At 36.6% G+C, this 21,805-nt stretch overlaps 1 protein-coding gene across 6 annotated transcripts in view; it reads right to left on the bottom strand.

Moving 5' to 3' along the window:
* Positions 1–1,629: 1,629 nt before the first annotated feature.
* LOC577677 (forkhead transcription factor P) overlaps positions 1,630–21,805 on the bottom strand; it is a 46,976-nt gene continuing 26,800 nt past the window's right edge. The window contains exons 3-13 of one of the 6 annotated variants that reach the window (XM_011685465.2): positions 21,551–21,787; positions 18,149–18,359; positions 17,268–17,457; positions 16,785–16,898; positions 15,207–15,381; positions 13,691–14,063; positions 13,259–13,440; positions 12,081–12,202; positions 10,606–10,735; positions 9,408–10,090; positions 1,630–8,620 (exon numbers count right to left, since the gene is read on the bottom strand). In XM_011685465.2, the coding sequence (XP_011683767.2) occupies positions 8,449–8,620; positions 9,408–10,090; positions 10,606–10,735; positions 12,081–12,202; positions 13,259–13,440; positions 13,691–14,063; positions 15,207–15,381; positions 16,785–16,898; positions 17,268–17,457; positions 18,149–18,359; positions 21,551–21,787 (2,589 nt within the window). In that variant the 3' untranslated portion in view covers positions 1,630–8,448. The remainder of the gene's footprint in view (positions 8,621–9,407; positions 10,091–10,605; positions 10,736–12,080; positions 12,203–13,258; positions 13,441–13,690; positions 14,064–15,206; positions 15,382–16,784; positions 16,899–17,267; positions 17,458–18,148; positions 18,360–21,550; positions 21,788–21,805) is intronic. The other 5 variants (XM_011685467.2, XM_011685468.2, XM_011685469.2 and 2 more) reach the window with 5 other exon arrangements.

Raw genomic sequence — 21,805 nt, 5'->3', positions numbered from 1 at the left:
CACACACAAAGAGGCTTCTTTGTCTCTGCTACACTTCGCAAGGAAGTTCAATGACTCATTTATTAATTTCATTCTGGTTAGAATGACTCAATCCTGCCCTAATGCAGGGAGGTCGTAAGTTCAATGAAAGGATGTTTGGATAAACATGTCAGGAGTTCTCTGAAATGTAAGCCCCCCCCCCCCCCCCCCCACACACACACAACCACATAGAAATACTAGGAGTACTTTTTGTGCCCATTTTCTATATTTAGCTATAATGTTCAAATGATCGAACAAGCAGTAATTAGGCTTTTTCACATTTGACGTGATGAACAGTAGTGTTCAGGTTTTTTAAAAATGAACAACTTTATTGATGTGTGTAAATTAATGCCAAGTGGAGAGGGGATGGGTTAAATTAGCTGTGTGGATCAAAAGACGTACACGTACTCGCGTAGATCCCAAAATGTGATACCAGTACACACTATTCCCGTTTTGCCTTGGCGGTTAACCATTCCATATACAAACAAGGCTTAAAGGTAAAAACCAGTTTTGGAAACGCCCCCCTCTCAAAAAATGAAATGGAAGCTCTTATTACCAATCATGTGAAAGAATATGTTTTGACTAATATGTGATGATACAAATTTTGCCAGGAAACCGCCTACTAATTGATATATTTGGTAAATTATTATATCTATCTGGACTGAATAGATATCGCGTACGTTTCTCGTAGTCCCATATACATCTTTCTGTGTACAGTGCTTGTAACTTTTCCAAGACTGGGCCAAATTTCTTATCATTTTGATAATCCCAGGACCTTGCAGTACACACCAATATTTATATGCTAGATGATCAACGTTTTCTATCAATTCCACAACGTTTCTTTCACAATGCAATCGCATGACCAGAACTGAACTTTATCTTTAAATAGCCAGGTTAGTTTATCACTGTCTGAACTTCTTATATAACTCTTTGCTGTCTTAATTTCGCTTTTTTGGATGAAATTAGTTAGGACTATATCATATTCAATTTGGCTAACTACAAATACAGTATTTTTTTAACAAGCACCTATTAGACCTAACCTAGAGGAGGAAATTGAATCATTTCCTTTCATGTGTAAATCAGTCATTCATTAGGTCATTATTCAAGGAAAATTTGGAGTGTATTTTGACAAAGTATTAGTGTGGACATAGCAGATGCTGGTTAAACATCTACCCCCCCCCCCAATAAAAAACCACCTACAAATCTGCAACCTACAAACTTGGAGCAAGAGTCACTGGTGAATTTAGATGATGGTAGGGATCTGAGGGCACTACCAGCCATGCTCCCTTTTCAATTTTAGATCCATAAGGCCTAACAAAAAAAGATGTTGTGTTGCCCTTTACCGTTTTTTTTAGGAAAAAAATGTATTAAACCATTCAAAACTGACCGACCGACCCGTGTTTTGGCACTTAAAGGGCATAACAACATCTTTTTTTTTTAGGCCTAACCACCTGAAGATTTGGCTCGTCATATTTGTGTTCTCCAGGGGGAGGGGGGGGGGCAGTAAATACTACACATTTATAAAATACATTGTCTCCTCTCACTCCCTCTTTTACTCAACTACTTCTGGCAAATACAACACAGAACAAAAGAGCCATTACAAAACACAAATTTCTCATGATTCAATCATTTCTTTTTTTTATAAGAAATCAGGTGTAACCAACTTGACATTAATACGAGGAGGATCAGGTACAATAAGGACATAATATCTGTGATCCACACTTTCATGCCCAAACCCATCTCCTCTATTCACAGCTTTTTTAAATATCTCGTCGGCCATCACTATAAATTATTTGTATGTGTAAAATCATTCTCAACACTAAACATCTACTCTTTGGAAGGCTTTTGTTTTTACACTACGCAACAAAGTAGAATGAAAATTTGTCCTAAAGATTTTCATCAACGAAGAAGAGCATTTTTTCTTGAAAGCTTTGTACAATCTACTGCAGGTTGTATATCATTTGGTGTTGCTCAATTAACATGTGATACTTTGGTACACACCAATTTTTTCCCCAGGTTGGCATGACATTAGGTAGAAATTTGTATACATTTCAACAAACCTGCAACAAATGCAAGAACGTTATGATATATATCAACATGTATTCTAATTTGAGCATGCTAGTTTGAATCATATACATTTAGCACCTGAAATGCACATCATATGATAAGTTTAACTTGGATAGAAACTCTTAACATGCAGCATTGTCTTGCTATGTCAATTCATACATTACATGCATATCAGGAAAGTTAAAAAATCATTACCATGTAATAATTGGGTTCTTTCTATAAAAGATTTATCCAAGTAGATTGACTAGCATACAATTTCTCACAAAATTACTAATTTTTGCAACCACAAAAACAAGCAATACAACAGAAGTTAGCTAATGATTATCAATGTATTTTAAGACTGCTACTGCACTATAAACCTGGCCTTTTTTACTAAATATTTGTACAAAGAAAAGTAAATTGAGACATAAGAAAAAGCTTAAAATAAGACCACATTTGTGTGCAATAATTAAGATGATTCTTTAATCATTGGTCACAGTGCAATTCTTATATTTATGTTTGATTTTCTCACTGATCGGCATATATACAGCTTTTGTATAAACACATGGGATTTGTTCTCCCCGTTAATAGAAATGCTCACAGAAAGGGTGATTCTTAAATTAAGAATTTACTTCTTTAGTGCTAATATTAGAAGGCATTTTGGAAGCATTTACAAATCTCTCTCAAGGCCCAATGTATTTCCATCAGGGGATAGGCTCTGTTTATGTGTTTTTGTTTGTCTTCTTTGAAAGAAAATCTCAAAATCACAATTTAAAAACTTTTACAGTAAGGGCTCTCTTTGGTATCTTCAACATATTATACAAAAAACAAACAAAAAAGGAAAAATATACACAAATGACATCACTCTATCTATTCTTACATAATACATGTATATTCAACGAAAGATTGATTCACTTTTGATGTACATTGCAAAGAGTACAATATTCATAAATAGAACTGGAATGACATAGACCAGGACCAAACTATGGGGGTTCTACATAGATACAAAAGATTCCAAATATAGCTTCCTGTCCGAAAGCACATATCTGCATGCTGAGCATGTAGGTTAGTCAATACACTTAACATGCCACACAATTGCACAATAATGGAATGGACATAAGTTAGGTTAGTTCTAATCACAGAAAACAAGTTTCCTTGTTTCTTTCAGGTTAGTAATTTAAAAATATACATAAGGAAAACATGGCAGGTTTATATTGAAATGATTTCATTAAAGATAAAAGAAAATGAGAGAAAAACAGAGGGATACAGTGAAAATATGGGAGTTCAATCATATTAATATTTAAAAAGGTACCTGGACTAAGACAGTGTAAGGGAATAACAAAAAAGGTTCTAAGACAGAAACAATTGAAATTAGTACAATTTAACAGAAAAGAATACGATTACAAACAATCACCTGCACAAAATTCATCATTTGGGCAATTCATTTAGTGAGTCAAACTAAACTCTGTAGGATATGTGTGACTGTCTTCTCAAAATTACCAATAAGTTATCAAAATCCACTTCTTATGAGTGATTGTCTTTTTAAAACTAATAAATAATAATCATTAAAATGGCATAAAATACTTAGGCCCATATTTTAGCATTCACTTAAACCTGATGAGAAGACATGTTTAGCAATGGGTAAACTTAGACTTCAGTCCAGTTTCCTTTCTTCAAACCATCTTATACCAAGCTGAAACACAGCGTAGTATATACATGTGAGTACAATAGGGAGATTGGAGACTAAGAACCAATCGTCCGCTCAGAGCCAGAATGGTCTTAACTCTGTGTTGAAGCAGTTAATGCCCTTCTGGCTCCAAACATTTTGACGCAATACAAATGTTACACTGAGGGCAATCAGTAACATAATGCTAATCTATTTAATGACATCAGATTAGCAACTTATTGGTGATTTTGAACAGTTACCGGTAGGTCACATTTACACATTCATTAAACAACAAATGGTAATAACATTGCGAGTGAGATGGGCAAATAATCACAAAATGTGTATTGTATTCCTATACAATAATGGAACTCTAGCATCCTTAAATTATTATCTTGGTATATTTTACATGTCAAGGCAAAACAAACAATTAAGGTGTACATTTACTTGGAATAAACTACTACCTACACTGTTTCTATAGACCCACAATGGACCCCATGCTGTATATATACATATATATATGGCATTTCTATCTACCATAACAGGATTAAGCAATCTAACATATGTTTCTTTCATGATGATAACATTATTTGAGAACAAGGCCATTTCATAACATTTCACAAATACCCCCCCCCCCTCCCCTGCAATTTAAATTGCATATGCTTTGAATGTTTTTCAATGTTTTGCATATCAGCTCCTTTCATTTCAAGTCAAAGAAACATTTACACAAGTGGAGGAGTAACTACCATGTGGAGAGAAACAAATTTAGTAATTATACAACTTCCAGTATGGAAAATAGATTAAAAACTCACATTTAAACGAGGAGAGATAAAGGACTTTGGCAAGATCTACATACTACTTATGTTCACAACGGGATTACAAACATCATAATTGTGCAGCATAACTGGTCTACAAATCATGTAGCAGTGTAAAATATTTAGACATGAATTATTCACTACATTAAAACAAACCTGCAGATTTGACACTTGATAAAAATCATGAGAATAAAGTCTGTAGTATTAAGCTGTAACCATGGTTAATATTGAGATGAGCAGGATGAGGTTTGGTTTATCAAACCTACATAAACCTGTAAACTAGATGTAACACATCATGGCCATATCATCAGCGTGACCCCATTTATCTTTGTTAGAGGGAGGACAAAGGACAAGTTTAATATCAATGTACCAAATATCCTCTTATACAAACCCTCTTTCGTTCTGGTGTCATTTCTATGTCTCCCTCTCTCTTGGAAAATAAATTGTGCAAACCTGTATGATTCTCAAGTTTGTTGGAGTAGTTCTTTCAATGAAGATGCTTAAACAAGTGCAGGGAATACAAAAATATAATATCTACATAATAATCTATATTCTAATTCATCATTCTTCATAATCTTTTTGGTTGTATATGAATTGTCAAATAAAAATAAATCTCACAATTTGACGACACTTCTCCTTGGGTGTTTTTCTGCCTTATTGACAGCATAATCCACCTGATCTATCAACTAAATGCAATTTACTTCTCTTTCTGTCTTCCCATTTTCTCTTTGAAAGCAATTCAAAGGAAATTTGAAAAAATCTTAGAAGAAAAAAGAAATAATGCTGGAAGCCATCTCCAACAATACAATACAAATCATCTCATGTAATCAATAAACTAAAATCATATTACACACAACGCAGCATTCTTTATGTCATCATCACATACCACTATTTGATTCATTTACAACCCTATAAGATGAAACTGGAAAGCATCAGGTTTATATTCAACACACTACTGAAAAGAAACTAGCTGATAAAGAGTATTCTGCATATTTAAACAAAGTACACATCTGAAAGCCTTCTTCACACTTTGTGTTCTTGATGGCAGTTCTAATGTCTTCACAATCATCTCATGTCTACACCTATATAAAACCAAACATAATCTCAAGCATCAAATGATCACAAATTTTGTGAGTGCTTCAAGTTTGCAGATTTGCAAAAGAGTCATGCCGCAAAATAACTGGATAGCAAATGACTCAACAGTGAAGTTTTATAGCACTCATTGGAAAATGTTCCTGGGCAATTAATAGTTGATCACAATCCTACCTCGTTAAAAATACCCTATATTGATGTTTCCTGGAACTATAAATGTGGCCTTCCTCGGGTGACATTTTGATTGACATGACAGAGAGAAAACATATACACATGAACTAACATGCAAAATAATGTGAGACATCGACATGAAAATGTCAATATAGGACATTGACAACTTAGAGGGAGCAATCCATACTGGGGTCTCTATATGAGCCATCATTCATGTAAAACATGTGGGATGGGTTATGAGAGCATTATATTTTGGGGCCAAACATGATTTATACTAGATGCACTTCTTCCAATAACGGGGCAATGTCAGCCTTCAGGGGGCAAGATAAGACACACATGAGTTGCTCTAAATGAGATTTTTGAAAAACTGCGGTCATATTTTCAGGAATACAATTACATATTATATATTATGAACCACTTTTGATATCATGCTTCAGGAATCAGGATTAGCTTCTTTTTTTTTTTTTTACTAACAAAGATAATAGCTACATAACATCTAGGTATTTCTTTCAGTAAAATGTGACAAATCTTGATTTAGAACTTTCCACACAATCTTGAAATAGTGACTGTACAGTATTGGAAGTTATATTATCTTTTTCTAATATTGTATTGATTACATATTTGCATATATATCGTATGCAAGGCTGGAATGGTATTTGCATCCCATTTAAAAAAAAGAAGTAGAAGAAAAGTTAGTAGTCTACTTAATCAGACTTTACATTAAAATGACACATTTCTAATTTGTGACACTGGTGATAAAATAAAAACTAATCAATAGGTACGCAGAAGACTCACTCTCTGTTTGCAGAGAGAGGATCTCATGCTATACATACGCATAAATGTACATGAGTTTGAAGGATGATATCAATGATGGGTATCAAACACATGATTGGCAGTTCTAAACAGAGAAAAAAAAATATACAACAGCATTTCATCAAATACGTGAAATAAATAGTAAAAGTATCTTGATTGAGCTTGAGTGTTGCCACTTCTCAGCACTCCATATATAACACATTAATTACAATTCTGATCATCTGCCAGGCTTTCCATAAAGCCAGTACTCAAAGATGTACTCTTCTCTTTCAAACTGGACTCTTACCTACCATAATTAATCATATGATTGACTGATAGTTTACATATAGTACTTATCATTTCCTGTGGAGTGACGGCATAACAGGCATGCCTACGTTACGTACGAATCATGTCTATACTATAAAGACGTTTCCTTATTGGTTTTGAAAAGGATTATAAAGGTTTTGAAAAAACTAATACAACTGAAGTTCAATTAGGAGCATTTTCCATCAATGGAAAAATTAAAGATGTACTCCTAGGTCTTGATTAAATTGCTGGTGTCAACATTGCCTTTACTAGCCACTCCACAGTGGATGGATTGTCATATTAAGAATAAATAAACTGGAGACATTCAATGTACTTTGGCAAGTTCATTCACACTCCCTTACCACATTGTAACAGCCTAAAGGGATTATACAGGTTCCTTCAAATATGCAGCGGTAAAACACAGTGGTTTCTTTTTAGATGTGTAAATGAGTGGTAACTGTGAATTACAGGCTTATATCCACTTAGCTCTGTGTTTTAAGAAATGTTACAGAAATGGAAGGCGTATATACACTTACGCCATCATATCAAAAATGCTGTTGATTACCACAACATATCTGAACGAGACTTGAGAGGAGAGGAAACTCATTTCATATCACTCTACAGAATAACCACCATGTAATCTGCATATTTCATTTTACAAACATTAAATGTCATTATAAAAAATAAAAATAAATCAATAACAAATAATAAAAATGTTTATGTTTGCTATGCTTTGTGTACATCAAAGACATCATCTTTTCTTCCCTTGCAACTTGATCTACATGTATGTATGTACATGACTAATTAAAACCACATACCCTCTGAGAGCTTCTAATGCTACATCAAATTATATCATTTGATCATTCAAGACTAGGATTACAACATTTTCATCCATATGTATGAACACATGAGGTTGCTTCTTATCTTTCAGCCACCGAAATTGCCAGTGTTCTTGCTCAAATCGTAAGAAGGAACAACAATTCCATTTCAAAGTAACGGAGTACATCATCACATTCCACGATGCACATCCTTACATGGCAAAGTTAACTGTATTACTATAAGCCAATATTTGAGACAATCACAGGGACACCCAGGCAGAGGTAATATCTTTGTAATAACACTGGCTACTTGTTATACATGCTCACAAATGCATTGTCGGTCATTTCAAAGAGTTGTTAATTCTGCGACCCTAAAATTTAGTGAAAATAAAACCCTTGCAAAACTTATGGCTAGTAAGGTATTCAACAGAGCAACATGTATAACATTCAGTAGAATCACCAATGGATGAAGAACTACTTCCTACTTGAGATATTTTGAATTTCAATATTTTTTCATTTCATTTTCCAGGTATTTCCACCACCTTGGTGTCTCCCTAGATAGGATTCCCAAAGATTCCCAAGATCCATGTACAAGTAGGTCAGTGAAACTAAAAGAAGCGAGCGAAGGCAAACTGAAGTAGAGTGAATGATGAGTCGTTACATAACCCCCTGGCTGGGTCCCTCTAGGGATGGTTCTGGGTGATGTTCTGATGGGACCCATCCTTCCTTACATGACCCCCTGGCTGGGTCCCTCTAGGGATGGTTCTGGGTGATGTTCTGATTGCCCATTGGTTGGTACTGGAATCATCATCATAGGGTTGTGATGCATCATACGTTTCAATTGCTCCATCGTTAGCTGCCCAACCTTGCGACGGTTTGCTGCACTCTGGTGTTCAATGCTAAACAGGAGATGGTTGGAAGGGAAGAAAAGAAGAACAGAAATATGTAGCTTAGAAATTATCCTTTGATAGGCCGTGTACAAGCACATCATTTCAAAATTATACACATGTTTGATTGGACTTGTGGCTAGAAATTTATCGTCTTAGAGTAGTCAAATAAATAATAGGAAAGTCATCTAAAAACCAAAAACTTTGCATGTATCATTTTTGAGAGAAACTTCTAATACCCCTCTATCGGAGTCACACCGATAAAATAATTGATAGAATGTAAACAGGTGAAAGCGCAGCGTTCCCGCATGTGCCATTCATACTGTTGATGAAATTCACTCGCAGTGTGCAGCTAGCTAGCTAGTTACCTACAATTTTACAATGCAATATAACAGTGTAGCTAGATTGATATCGCCCTGGTGGTGGAACACAATCATGGATCTACGGTGGTTGCTACTATTTCCTTTGCTACAGACTTTACATCTACCTGCTACATGTAGTGTGTGTAACAACCTTTTACCATTTTCATCAGTGTTTTTCTCCCATTTTTTTCCCAATCCCAATCATAGTGGCCGTTTCATCGGAGTAACACCGATAAAAAGATAACTTCTTGTGCTCTTGATCAGGAGAATTTTATCGCCTATTTCTCCTCTGTACCATTCATAGTGGCCGTTTCATTGGATGCGTTCGGACATATCAGATGAAAATCAGGCCACTATGTAAGGGGTATAAGTCCATTTTAGATGATACTAGTTCATCAAACTGCCTGAATTCTATGCACTAAGAAACTGGTACTCACAGATCTGCAATAGCATGATTTGCTTCCTCACGTGGGTCTCTTTCATCCTCCATCTCATCATCCTCTTCTACCAGCTCATCACCAATAGCTGCATTCCTCACTCTCTCCTCTACTTCACCAATATCCTCTTCCTCCTCCTCCTCCTCCCTCAATCCCCGAGGATAAGTCTCTCTCTCTTCCCTCTCAAGAGCTGCAGCTTCTTCCTCTCCTTCTCTTGCATATCGATCTTCCTCTGCAGCCCTCCTAAACCGCTCTTCGGCCATGAAGCGCTCGCTTTCCTCACTGGCGAATCGCTCCCGTTGCTCCACCCGGTAGTGCAGCTCCCCCTCGCTCACTGCATCCCCTGGGGATCGTTCTCTGCCAGGAGGGTATACATCCCTACAGGTGTCAGGGTGGGGCGCACTTCCACACTGAGGGTACGAGTCTCTATCATCATCAGGGAAGGGGTCACCACCACCCCGCTCTCCACCAGGATACTCTCCTCTATCTTCTACCTCTAACAAGTATCGCTCCCTTTCTTCTTCAGGATAGGTATCACGCTCGTCACCAGGGTAACGACCTCTGGGATCTCCAGGATACTCGTCTCCATCAAGGTCATCTTCTTCGTTGTCCAACACTTGGATTGCATGATCTGCAGCTGCTGCTGCTGCATCGCTTAACAACGGCAAACTCCCACCCATGGGCTGTAAGGGAAGCATCATATCATCAAAGATTACATAATTCCAGAAATTGTTATTTTACATTAGAGCTGCTATGCCTCAAGCCATTACTGCCTTAGAAACTATCAAGACACAATTGCCTAACAGTGTACTGGACTGGATATACCAATGTTAAAATTGTAAACGTACATTTCTATAATTACTTGTATAATATGACATATGTCAAATGACCGAGAGTTTTTTTTTAAACCAAATAGATTGCTTCCTAACCTTTTTTTAAAATGCAGTGGCAACTGAAATGACTATCATCTATTTTGAACAAATTTGGCAGGGGATATTACATTCTGGTGATAACTACATACGCTACTTATATGGACTCAATATCTACCATCTAACATCTGATATATACAGACAGGTTCTATTATGGTGAAACCACAAATTGTCTGCTGTTGGGAGCCAGAAGGGCATTACCTCTGGCACCCTTCTGGCTCTAACTAGATAATACGTATAGAGGTCTGTCTGTCAGGACTATGACTTACATGCATGTGTGTTTCTAGATTGAGTGGCATATCCTCCGTGGGTAGCATATCAACTGACTTGCTGATGGGTGTGGTGGGTGTGTTGGGTGTCGACGGAGGTGTGTTCAGACTGTAGGAAGATAATGACGGTCTGTCAGCAGGTTATTTTATAAAGCTCATGCAAATTAAACATGCAGCAGATAATAATAGTGAGTGGTTAAAGCAGGTGGGCTCTGCAAAGTGTGAACAGAGAGCAAAAACAATAAGCAAGCAATACAGAAATAATTCATTGAACATCTTTACATGTAAGAACAACAAGAATGAGTCGATCATAATTATTCAGGAACTTTGGAGGATGAAAGCTGCGAATTCTGTATGTTGTGCTTGGAAAGAAAGGGGGAAAAAATGTTTATGAAATGCCAATTCCAGAAACAAACGTATAAACAATTTGTATCTTCTTTCATTCCAGTAATAACAAGGTCCTGTTCAGACTTGACCTGGTACAAAGACTTGAAATGGTCATGATGTAATAACATCTTGTACAACTGTACATTATATGGATAGATTATTTGCAAAAGCTAATTTTATAGAGGCTAAAACAGAGAGGGGGTGCTACCAAGGCCCTTCGCCGTGTTTACTTCCTAACGGGAAAAATATCTTCAAGGGCTACTTTAAATCCAAACTATCTATCATATCAGTGATTTTACAATGGTGCATGGATATGGTACAAAGTGTTCTCAGTTCTCTTCAATTCCTGTACTACAAACACATGTAGTTGCATTTGTTGAACAATAATTGGGCAACATCAATTTATGGAGAAAAAAAATCATGTGCAGAAACTATAAATTACAATAAAGGACAAACACAAAAGGAATTAACATAACAGAGTAGGTAAACCAATTAATAATCAGTGGAGAGCCTTCATGTCTAAATTTCAAGTGTAACAAAAGAATATTAGTTTGAATCCAAATGGCATGCTACTTTTTGGTACAAAATCATGCATTAATTAACAACCAGTGGACTTGTAATGAAATGTCCATGCAATGTCATGCAATATTAGGTTATAACACAAATTCCTTTACTTATGGGCATGCAGCAAAATGAAAAAGTTTAAATATTATCACTTTTTAATATGAGGCAAATAAACGGATAAATTTGGAGTACAAATTTGAAAGGAATCAAAGGAAGATGTTTGAAGCCAACCTAACATGTTCTGAAAACAGTTAATTCCTGTAAAAACTTCTTACCAAACACTATCTTTAAAAAAATGTGGATCTACAGCTAACATGTTCCAATAATTCAGTCCAGCAATGTGGAAAATCTAAGCATTCAGACTATTCAAGAATGTCTTGAAACATTGGATGACAATTTAAAAAATGTATTTACATCTGTGCCAATTTGTAGACCATGAATGAATTGTTATTGTATCCAGGCATTCCAAGATGCTATCTTCCTAATTGATAGTAGATGAATTGGAGCGGTATAATGCAACTCACCTTCCCATTCTCTGAGGTCTTCTCTTCATGAATTCAATCTCATCTACCGTCCATACTGCACCCTTCACATTCTCAACTCGTACAAAACACTTGTGAAGACTGAGGTTGTGCCGTACAGCATTCTAAATATACACAACATTGAAATGGATAACAGTTACATTTATTGTTTGCAATTAAGTTGAGCATTTGTGCATGTCAATCAAATACATGTATATCACTAATCCAAATGTAGGCTGTTGAATGCCACCTAAAATTTAACATTTGACATATATTTGCTATGGGATGAAATTGTAATAGGTCAATTCAATTTGCTCACAAAAATGTATTATAACGATTAAAAACCCTAAAACATAGATTTTCAGTTCATGACAAAATTAACAAGACATTAACAATTTTCATTCCATGGTCCATTTGACAGGTCTGATATCTCTTACAACACAATTGTACAGATTCTATTATTATCAATTTTATGGGAAACTATGGTCGGTAGATCTGACAAGTTGACCACATGGATTGATTATGGAAAATAACAATTATCATGCTTCTCTTGCAAAACAGAGACTACATTTTACAAGCATGATGACATCATAAATGCTTGCATCTCTCTCTCTAAACAAGGTTGGTTCATTCAAAGTAACTCACTTTGTTCAGCCAGGAACACTGCATACATGAATGAGTGTATGCTGACCTATTTCTAAACATTCATTGATGTAGATAATCCCTGATAATTCCCCCTTTATGAACATACACTTTCAATGGATCAATTTGTATTCAGCCTTCTCAGCCATTACAATTGAAATATCAACACATTTGTAATCCCTTGTCACCTACATGTAGGTCGGCCATTCAGGATCTGTTCATTGTGTGATTTGTAAACCTAAGCTACAGAGTAGCAGCATACTGATTGCCAACATACTGTGCAGATTGATTAGTTCACAAGCACTATAGGACATCATTTGGGAAAAAGAAGGTACTTTGCAATTTCTTGTTGCTTTCTTTCTGTATTTTTAGGAAACGTTATCCAGTTCTTGAAGCAGTGAAACACGATGATATTAATGTTGATTCTAGATAGCAATCATTTATGCTCAAAATAGACTTTATGCTCACTTTAATACTCCAAATGCCAATAAGACCTTTAAACCTGACCAAAGCTTGACACTATTCTAAATGTTACACACCTTCCATGTGGCAGCATTTCTTCTGAAGTATGCAAATGTTCTTGTGAACCAATTATAGATCTCATTCAGCGTTAATTGTCGGTCAGGTGCATCGATAATGCCTTGCCTGATGAGGGCAGCATACGTAAATGGCGGCCTCACATCAGTATTTTTGTAGAAGTCTGAGTTGTGATGAATTTCTGCTATGAACGAGAATAAAAAAATAAACAGAATAATGCTTATTTCATGACATTAAATTACTACCTATGTACAAGAAATCAAATATAAATATTAAAAAGTGAAACTTTTTTCAAAAATATTTTGTATACTCATTCATCAACAAAATCTGTTCTGTTTTTACTGAAATCTTTAAAAAAAAACTTTACAATTCTATACCAAAATATGGTTGAACAAGGGTCAAAGTAAAATGTAACAATTGGACTAGATCTTTACCTGTACTAAGTGACAAGCCATACTTCTCACTGTTCCGCCTCCTGATTGGACCACCAGGTGTCACATGATGTGAAGTAAGCTTGTGTGATTGGTTGTTAGCAGGATGTAACTGGAACTGTTGCTGTTGTTGTTTGATATGAAGGGGACTACGCAGGGCCTGGCTCATAAGAGACTGGACAGCAGCTTGAGTAGAGACTGGGATGAGGGGTGGGATCTTAGGGGTACCACTAGCAAGGGAGACATGGTAGGGGGCAGAGGCGATGGAGGTGATGGGCACAGGAGGTGTACTGGAGGGCACCATGGGTAGTGAGGGAGCCGTGTGCTGGACCACCGACACAGGCTTGGACAATGAAGGAGATGACTGTACAGACGACTAGAGAAGCAATGAGAAAATAACAAAGATTATAGAATTAATTCCTACATTATTCATATATTTCTCTTATTAAACCACTGCTATTTAAACATGTAAGATATGCACACAGAAATGATTGTGTACACAACCATTTCCATATTGTCTGTTTGGGGCAGGCCAGAAGGGTGTTAAATCTATCCTGGCTCTGAACAGATAAGAATAGTATTACTACATGTATGTATCTCATCAATACATGTATGTTCAACATTTCTTTCAGATCAGAATGTGTAGGACATAAAAATAGCAGGCACCATAATATCCTGTATCTCTCGCTCCATATGTTCACAATGATTCCTCTGTAAACTGAGACGTGTTTAGCTAAACAAAACCCTCCAATGCCCTCCCTTCCTGATTGTATTTCCTTAGAAACCAATAATATTTCTCTCTCTCCAAACACAAAAGAAAGATGTATATCAACAGTGCATGCATAACCATGATTAACAATGGTTTAGCAACCAGGATGAGGTAAAGGCTGTTTGTATTTTCCTTTCATAATCATAACAAAAATCGAAACAAGATGATAGTGTAAGTACTACCTTCTTGTCTCATTGCATTTGCATGAAAAAGTAGTTTAATAAATTTCTATTCCAGTGCACAGAATCTTACACTTTTGAAAGACAGATTTTGTTTCAGTCTTTTGAATACTCATGATTACCTTTACCCTACACTCTCTGAAAGCCATAAGATTAGAAAACAAAACAACAAATCTATATTCTCAAAACAAAGATTCTACTACATCAACATCAACTCAAAGTTCATAATAATTGGCAAGGGTACAAGTGATTCATTTCTACCCTCATGTAAATAATCACATGCTCTATGGTTAATCTCACTTTGTTTTTCATGTTTTCATTATCGCTGCCTCACCTTAAAATGACAGTTCATTCACATGATAGTTGCATGAGCTAGTTCTGTGGATCTAAAGATTGTATCAAGTGAGAATGAAAGCCTTGTTCAGATACTCTTCATACATCATTATCTTATATCACAGAGCTCAGTGAATTCATTTACACAAAATTATATCACTGTAATTTACTTTGTCATATCTGAACAATCCTTCATAAGAGAAATATCCTTAAAAGTCTTTAGGGCTCAATTTGTTACCTTAGGTGTTTCTTGCTTGGAGTCGATAGGAGGCTTCATATGTAGATGGGCCATCATAGCAGCTAACCTCTCCCTCTCCTTAGTCAGCTGTATCTCAAGCTGATTCACGACCTGCATCTGAACCCTGGCTTGCGCTGTGCTACGGTCATCGAGGGCATGCTCCGTGCTCAGGTGCCTGTAAATGCAAAGCATCCCTTATCATCATCATTGATCATTGATCATTTTTTGTTCAAGAGAAGGTTCAGTATATAAATACATGTGTGTTCTTCTTATTTAGGTGATATGAAAACCTCCCAGTATGCATCAGTTGTAAATAGGCTCCTATCCAAACCGCAGTACAGACAGTTCTTTTCGCATCATAAGGCCTAAACAAAAAAGATGTTGTATTGCCCTTTGCGACCGACCCAAAAATCTGGAAATTTACAATCAGCTTTTTGGTTGTTTTTTTTAACCCTTTTTTTAGAAAAAATATGTATTAATGCATTCAAAACTGAGAAATATCAGCACAAAGAGGGAGTAAAGAAGAAAAAAAAAAAAAGAAAAGATTTTTGACCGACCGACCCATGTTTTGGCACCTAAAGGGCAATACAACATCTTTTTTTTTTAAAGGCCTAATTGCAAGCCAGAACTCCACTTCATCTTTAGTAAAAGTAATTCCTGTGACCAGGGGGGTGTTTCACAAAACTTGTCATCAGTGACAAATGACACCCTTGCTTCTGATTGGTTATCAGTTGATTTGGCACTGATTTTTGTTTTGGTCGTTTTTGTCGTTGAAAAAAGGCTTTGTAAAACACCCCCCAGGATCATATTTTCTTACAGGTGACATTGAAAAATAACTCTGTCTCTCTGTTGTAGGCAACAAGAGAAATACTAAAAACAAGGTTTAAATGGTCATATTTCAATGATTTGGGTCATTCACAGCCTGATGCCGATGCAATTCAAACCCTGGCATGTACATCAATCTACGTTTACAATGTTACAAGCAATAGTCTATCAAGTCATACTGATATCTCTATGAGCATTCGTGTGATCCCAGCTAACAAAAAATGGTCCATTTAACAAAGTACTGTACTCTTCATGTATTTGGTGGTAAACAGTCCTTCTTCCTCTCTGTTTTGTTCTTCAGCATAAAACAACCTGACATTAGGAGTGATATGCCCATCAAAATCAAATTTTATGTATATTAAAAGTTTAGTTTAAACAAAATGAAACTTACTAAAACGAGTTGATTTATTATGTGCTAGCAAGCAATTTTATTTACCGGTAAATGAAAGGTCATTTAAGAGAATAAAGCCAAACATTTCTGAATAAGGAATATTTGTACATATTGTAATCACAGTTTTATTCTATTTTTACATTTTTGACCTAGAAAAAGAAGCCATACTACCCTACTTAGACATAGTAAAAACAAATAAACTATTGCTTCTCTTCAGGTATCTGTTTTTCAATCTATAAACAAATTAAGAAATAGGCAAATACGTCTATGATATAAAGTTTGTAAAAGACAATTAACAATATGGGCCATATTGTTTGTGCACTTGTAGACCATCTTGTTGTGATATGATGGAGCTTACTTACTTGAGGAATGCTGGGAAGTCCTCACACACCGTCTCACAGCCAGGCCACTTGCACATACCGTGGGCATAGAGGGGGTGGTTGTTAGGATTAGCCAATCGGTCCTCATGGGGCATCCTGTCAGAGAAATATTGCATAGTAAATTTATCTTCATGACCATCACTTGTGAGAATATCATTTGTAACATTGTATAAAATTGTATAAAACATGAGAAGAATTCAGTCCGATTCCCATAACATGGTATCTGCTAAGTTCACATAAGATGACAACTGAATAGATGTCTATATATGTAAGGTGACAAGAATCTTCTTGTACTCGTAATGTACAAGTCTACATTCGCAGTCCCTATATCTCTTTGTATACCTCTCTGTAGAAATCTAGCCATCTAGCCCACCTATGACCAAATACAGTAGTTGCAGTGGCGAGAATTGAACACACATAAAAAAGAAAAGAAACAAATTAAAGAACAATATGAGTAATTCTTACATCATGCCTTGGTGTGCCAGCAGAAATCCTGGATGTATGTGAGATCCATCTAAGAGACCATTCATCATATGACGATGATGTCCACTCAATCCAGGTAACATGGATGCTACAGAGCTTGTGGGGGCGCTCTTGACATCTTCTGGTGAGGAGACTTCCTTCCACAAAGACTGCAGCTCTGACACCGACATGGCTTAGGAGTGATGAGAGATGAATAATAAGATATCTTCAAAATATGCTTTTGGTTGGTTTGAAGGAAGTAGCACATGACTAGCTCACTCAGTCAGTGATCACTGGGTTTTTGGTTGCACACTAATTGGTATTAATGTGAATCACCTGTTTATGGCTCAAATCATTCTGGATACATTGCCATACCAATGCTAAAATCTTCAATTTCATATATTGACCTCTATGACCTTTGACCTTCTTACCCCAAAATCTAATCAGATTGTCTTTCTATGGTGATGCACACTATCACCATCTTCAAAGCTCATACCTCAAGTGGTTCTTGAGATATCGCTTTAACAAAAAAGCGGGACAGATGGTAACAGAGAAAAACAAAATGTCTCCAGCACCACCACTTGCCTGTATGTTCATAATCATCCATAAATAAAACTAATGTACAGGTAGCATTTTGCTATACATTCATCTCTTTACTGGATGAGAAGTACATGTATTTGTGACCACACCAGTACTGCTACATCATACCTGAATCATCCCTATGAATTATAATGAATTTTACATGAACGATAAAAAAACTTCAAAACCACATTTCCCCTTTTGATAGTTTCACAAGTGGTCCAGGTTTGCGAAAGTATGATTCATTTATAGGAATTTACAAAGATGAATTTTTGTTTTGAGGTAGCTTTAAGATGATGTAATACCTTGTTGCAACCTTGGTGGTAGCATCATTTGTCCCGAGGCAACAGCTTGTTGCTGGGCTTGTAGCTGGATCATATGGGCTTGTTGCAAGGCTAGGCTGTGAAGTTGTTGCTGGTGTGGTGAGAGTTTGGCTTGGGCTTTACCAGCATCACCGCTGGCTGCAGCAACAGCAGCTGCCTGCATCTGTTGAAGTAATGTAGCCTGCTCCTGTAACTTCAAAGAAGAAGACAAAAAAACACAATATATAAACAGGTCTGCAATTACAAGTACAGGTATACTATCAAGCTTATATCTTCTTGACCAAACTACTTTTTATAACACTCCAACTTATGACTTTCTTTTTTCAAGTAATGGGCGTCATTGACACTAGTTTACTGCAATCACATCAACAACGTAGTAATGTACCATGACACGGTCACATGACCTTTTGTTACTACATGCCTGCCTGCTCCAAAAATAGAAGATGACTTACAAAATGAAAACATCTCATCTACTTTTCTAAATTATTAAGACTTAATGGCCCGAATTCACAAAGGAGGTTTGTCGACAAACCTTGGTTTTCATACGTCATATGACGCGTTTTACACGTTTTTTACAAACCTGGTTTGTAAAGAACAAAAGGAGGTTTGGCGAAACAAAAGGAGGTTTGACCTCAAACCTTGGTCTGAGCTCAAACCTTGCTTTGTGAATTCGGGCCAATGATGCTTAAAATAGCAAAAATTCAAAATAGAAAAAAAAGGAGCAAAATACAAGAGACATAACACAACCTGGCAGTAGTCTGTGTTTCAGATTAATGGCCTAAACTTTCACACATTTGCCTAAATCTTCACAAAAAGGCGAGAAGAAAGTTTAGATATGTAAATATCACCAGACTGTGGATCACATGGTTTGCAATTCGAGTCTCAGCGCAGCACTAATGTCCTTTGGCAAGACATTCATCTACATTTGCCACTTTCCACCCAGGTGAAATAAATGGGTACCGGTAGGAAGTAATTCCTTAGATGCTTTAGAGCCTTATTATGGCAGCTCAGCTACAACTATGATGTGATACTTTGTATTAAACGCAGAAGAGTATACTCATATTGTAGCTGTGCTATATAAATGGACCTGTTATTATAAGGGAAAAACCAGTATGATCATGGGTGTCGATCCTTATGTAATACCTATTCATCAGGGGGGGATAAATGAATAGATCATCCCCCCCTGATGAATAGGTATCAGTTCCAGATCGACACCCATGAGTATGATACAAATTACAGTACATATCATTGCTTGTTATCTGAATAAAATATGCTGTTAGACTTAAATGGCAATATCTGGCTGAAAAATGAGTCACCTATTTCAATTCAAAGCTACTCCAAAATAGAATAATAAATAAATGACCAATAGTGAACAAATCTAGAGAGGCTGACTGCTGACTGCTTTTAATTTAATAAATGCCTCTAAAAGCACTTCTTTTATACTGACAATGAAGTAGACCCACGCTACACAACTTATAATCTGAGGGAATATAATAGAGGTTTAAGGAAGAATTTAAAGCACTGTAGCAGCAAGAAACAGAGGTCATCTACAAATAAAACCTACTTGTACATGTAATTGTATAACCATAAACTTTCCCTTGGATGAAATGTCCCCAATTTGTTGTTAAGTGGTTATTAATAAAACTAATAGTAATGATGGTGGCTTCTTAATGGCACAAAGTAGTGAGATTGTATAACTTTCTTGGATCAGATATGGTTTGCAACCATTCTATCAAAATACATGAGGCTTATTAGTAGCTATTAACTGGTTCTTTATAGTGGATCGATCTACTTATAATGAAGACCCTATATATCAAGCATCCTTACTTGTATTGTACTTCATGGACTGAAAATAAAACTAATCAATGTCTTTATTACAGAATAGATATCCTGTCATTAATCATCCCTTTCATTTCATATTACATAGGTTTAAGGCACATCTAGTGTATCAATTGCATTCATGACCAATGCTTCAGTTAGACCAGAGAACAAATTGACTAAATGGTGATCAAAATGGTCATTATAAATTTTGCTGAGAAGCCCTTTGTTTAGCTGAACAAACAAAATGCAATTCTTGGTTTCACTTCTCACACAAAGCAATCCTTACCACAGAATATTGTGCCTCAGACATTTCTTTGTACTTCCAGAGAGTGAAAGAGAGAGAGAGATAGGGCAGAAAAGGCCTGCAACAATCGCCTGATTATTTTGGAAAACTACCAAGGCCAGCTCGTTGTGTTTACATTCTGCGAGCATCTTGTTTACATTAGGTGATGGTTGTTTTCTTTATTTCCCTTCCCGGAGCGCAGTTTTGTTTGTGATGTAAACATCATGGAACCATGATTGAGTGCGCTGGCATGGCTTTTCTCAAATGGAGATTTGGGGAGGAAGGGAGAGATGAAGAGTTGAGAAGAGAGGGAGAGGGAGCAGAGTAGAGTTGGAGGGAGGAAGTAAGAGATGAAGAGTGGAGAAGAGATTGAGAGGGAGCAGAGTTGAGTTGGAGAGACCATGATGGATGTGGGGAGAGGGTAAAAGAGAAAGAGAAAGAGGAGAGCAGGACAAAATAGTCCGGGCAAGAAATGTTTGCGATAAACAAAAATGGGCTTGGCTTGGCTTGGCAGCAGTAGTTATGCATGCGCCTCTCACATGATGATTGCAATATACAAGATAAACATTGGGTCACACACTGCGTCCTGAGATAATTGGATTTAAAGGAAAGCATACCACTATTTTCACATCAACTAAATTCAACCGCGGAAACATTTGCATTTCAAATTGGATGGATGCAGGTGTCTTTCCGTAGAGCTGGAATGCTAAATTGAGCTTTAAATATTTTTTTCACTAAGACTCTTCATGATTCTAAAAAAAATTAAAACTGAAAACTGGTTTATCAAATCATGAACAAATCAATGAATTTTTATTCGCTTTGTCATAGATCCTAGAGTGATTCCACATGATTTCTTATCAACTAAGTGAACACTTTTTTAAAAGTTTACATCCTACGTTGTTCCACAATAATGTTACATAATACAGCATACTGATACACATTTCCATAAAACATGAAAGTTATTCCTTTTAAATATAACAATCGGAACCAAGGAACAGTGTGTGTACCTATGGAAATAAATGTGAGAGAAATCCCGTGTCATTCCATGTCTGCAAACCAATGGTAAATGCATCGTAAAATCAGAACCTTTCATGAATCCCATGGGTGGCCTGGTCTCACTAATGTTTCATTCCACCAAAATGACTGAATTACAACATTAAGTTTGTAAAATTTGAGACCCTTCCCTGCCTGAAAAATGGCCATTAGCATTTGGGGGGGGGGGGTGGTCAATAAGCTGTTTAAAAGATTGAGAGGGAGGGGAATGCTGGTTGCACACCCACCTGCTGTTGCTGCAAGAAGGACTGTTGTTGTAAGACCAGTTGCTGCAACTGATGTTGGCTAAGGACCTGACCCTGTAATAAACTCTGCATCTGTTGAGCAGACAGGGTCTGGGTTGCTCCAGGGGGCATCAAGAGATGCTGGAGCTGTAGATGGTGGTTAGACTGCCCCCCTACACTGCCACCGCCAGAATGTAGGCTCTTTTCACTTCCACTCAACATGGAGAGTGTTTCTGATTTCTGGAAAGATTGAAGAGA

Source organism: Strongylocentrotus purpuratus, unplaced genomic scaffold (genome assembly GCF_000002235.5).
Source record: "Strongylocentrotus purpuratus isolate Spur 01 unplaced genomic scaffold, Spur_5.0 spur5_scaffold_6, whole genome shotgun sequence".
NCBI classification, from domain to species: domain Eukaryota; kingdom Metazoa; phylum Echinodermata; class Echinoidea; order Camarodonta; family Strongylocentrotidae; genus Strongylocentrotus; species Strongylocentrotus purpuratus.
This window is presented reverse-complemented; position numbering and strand designations above follow the sequence as displayed.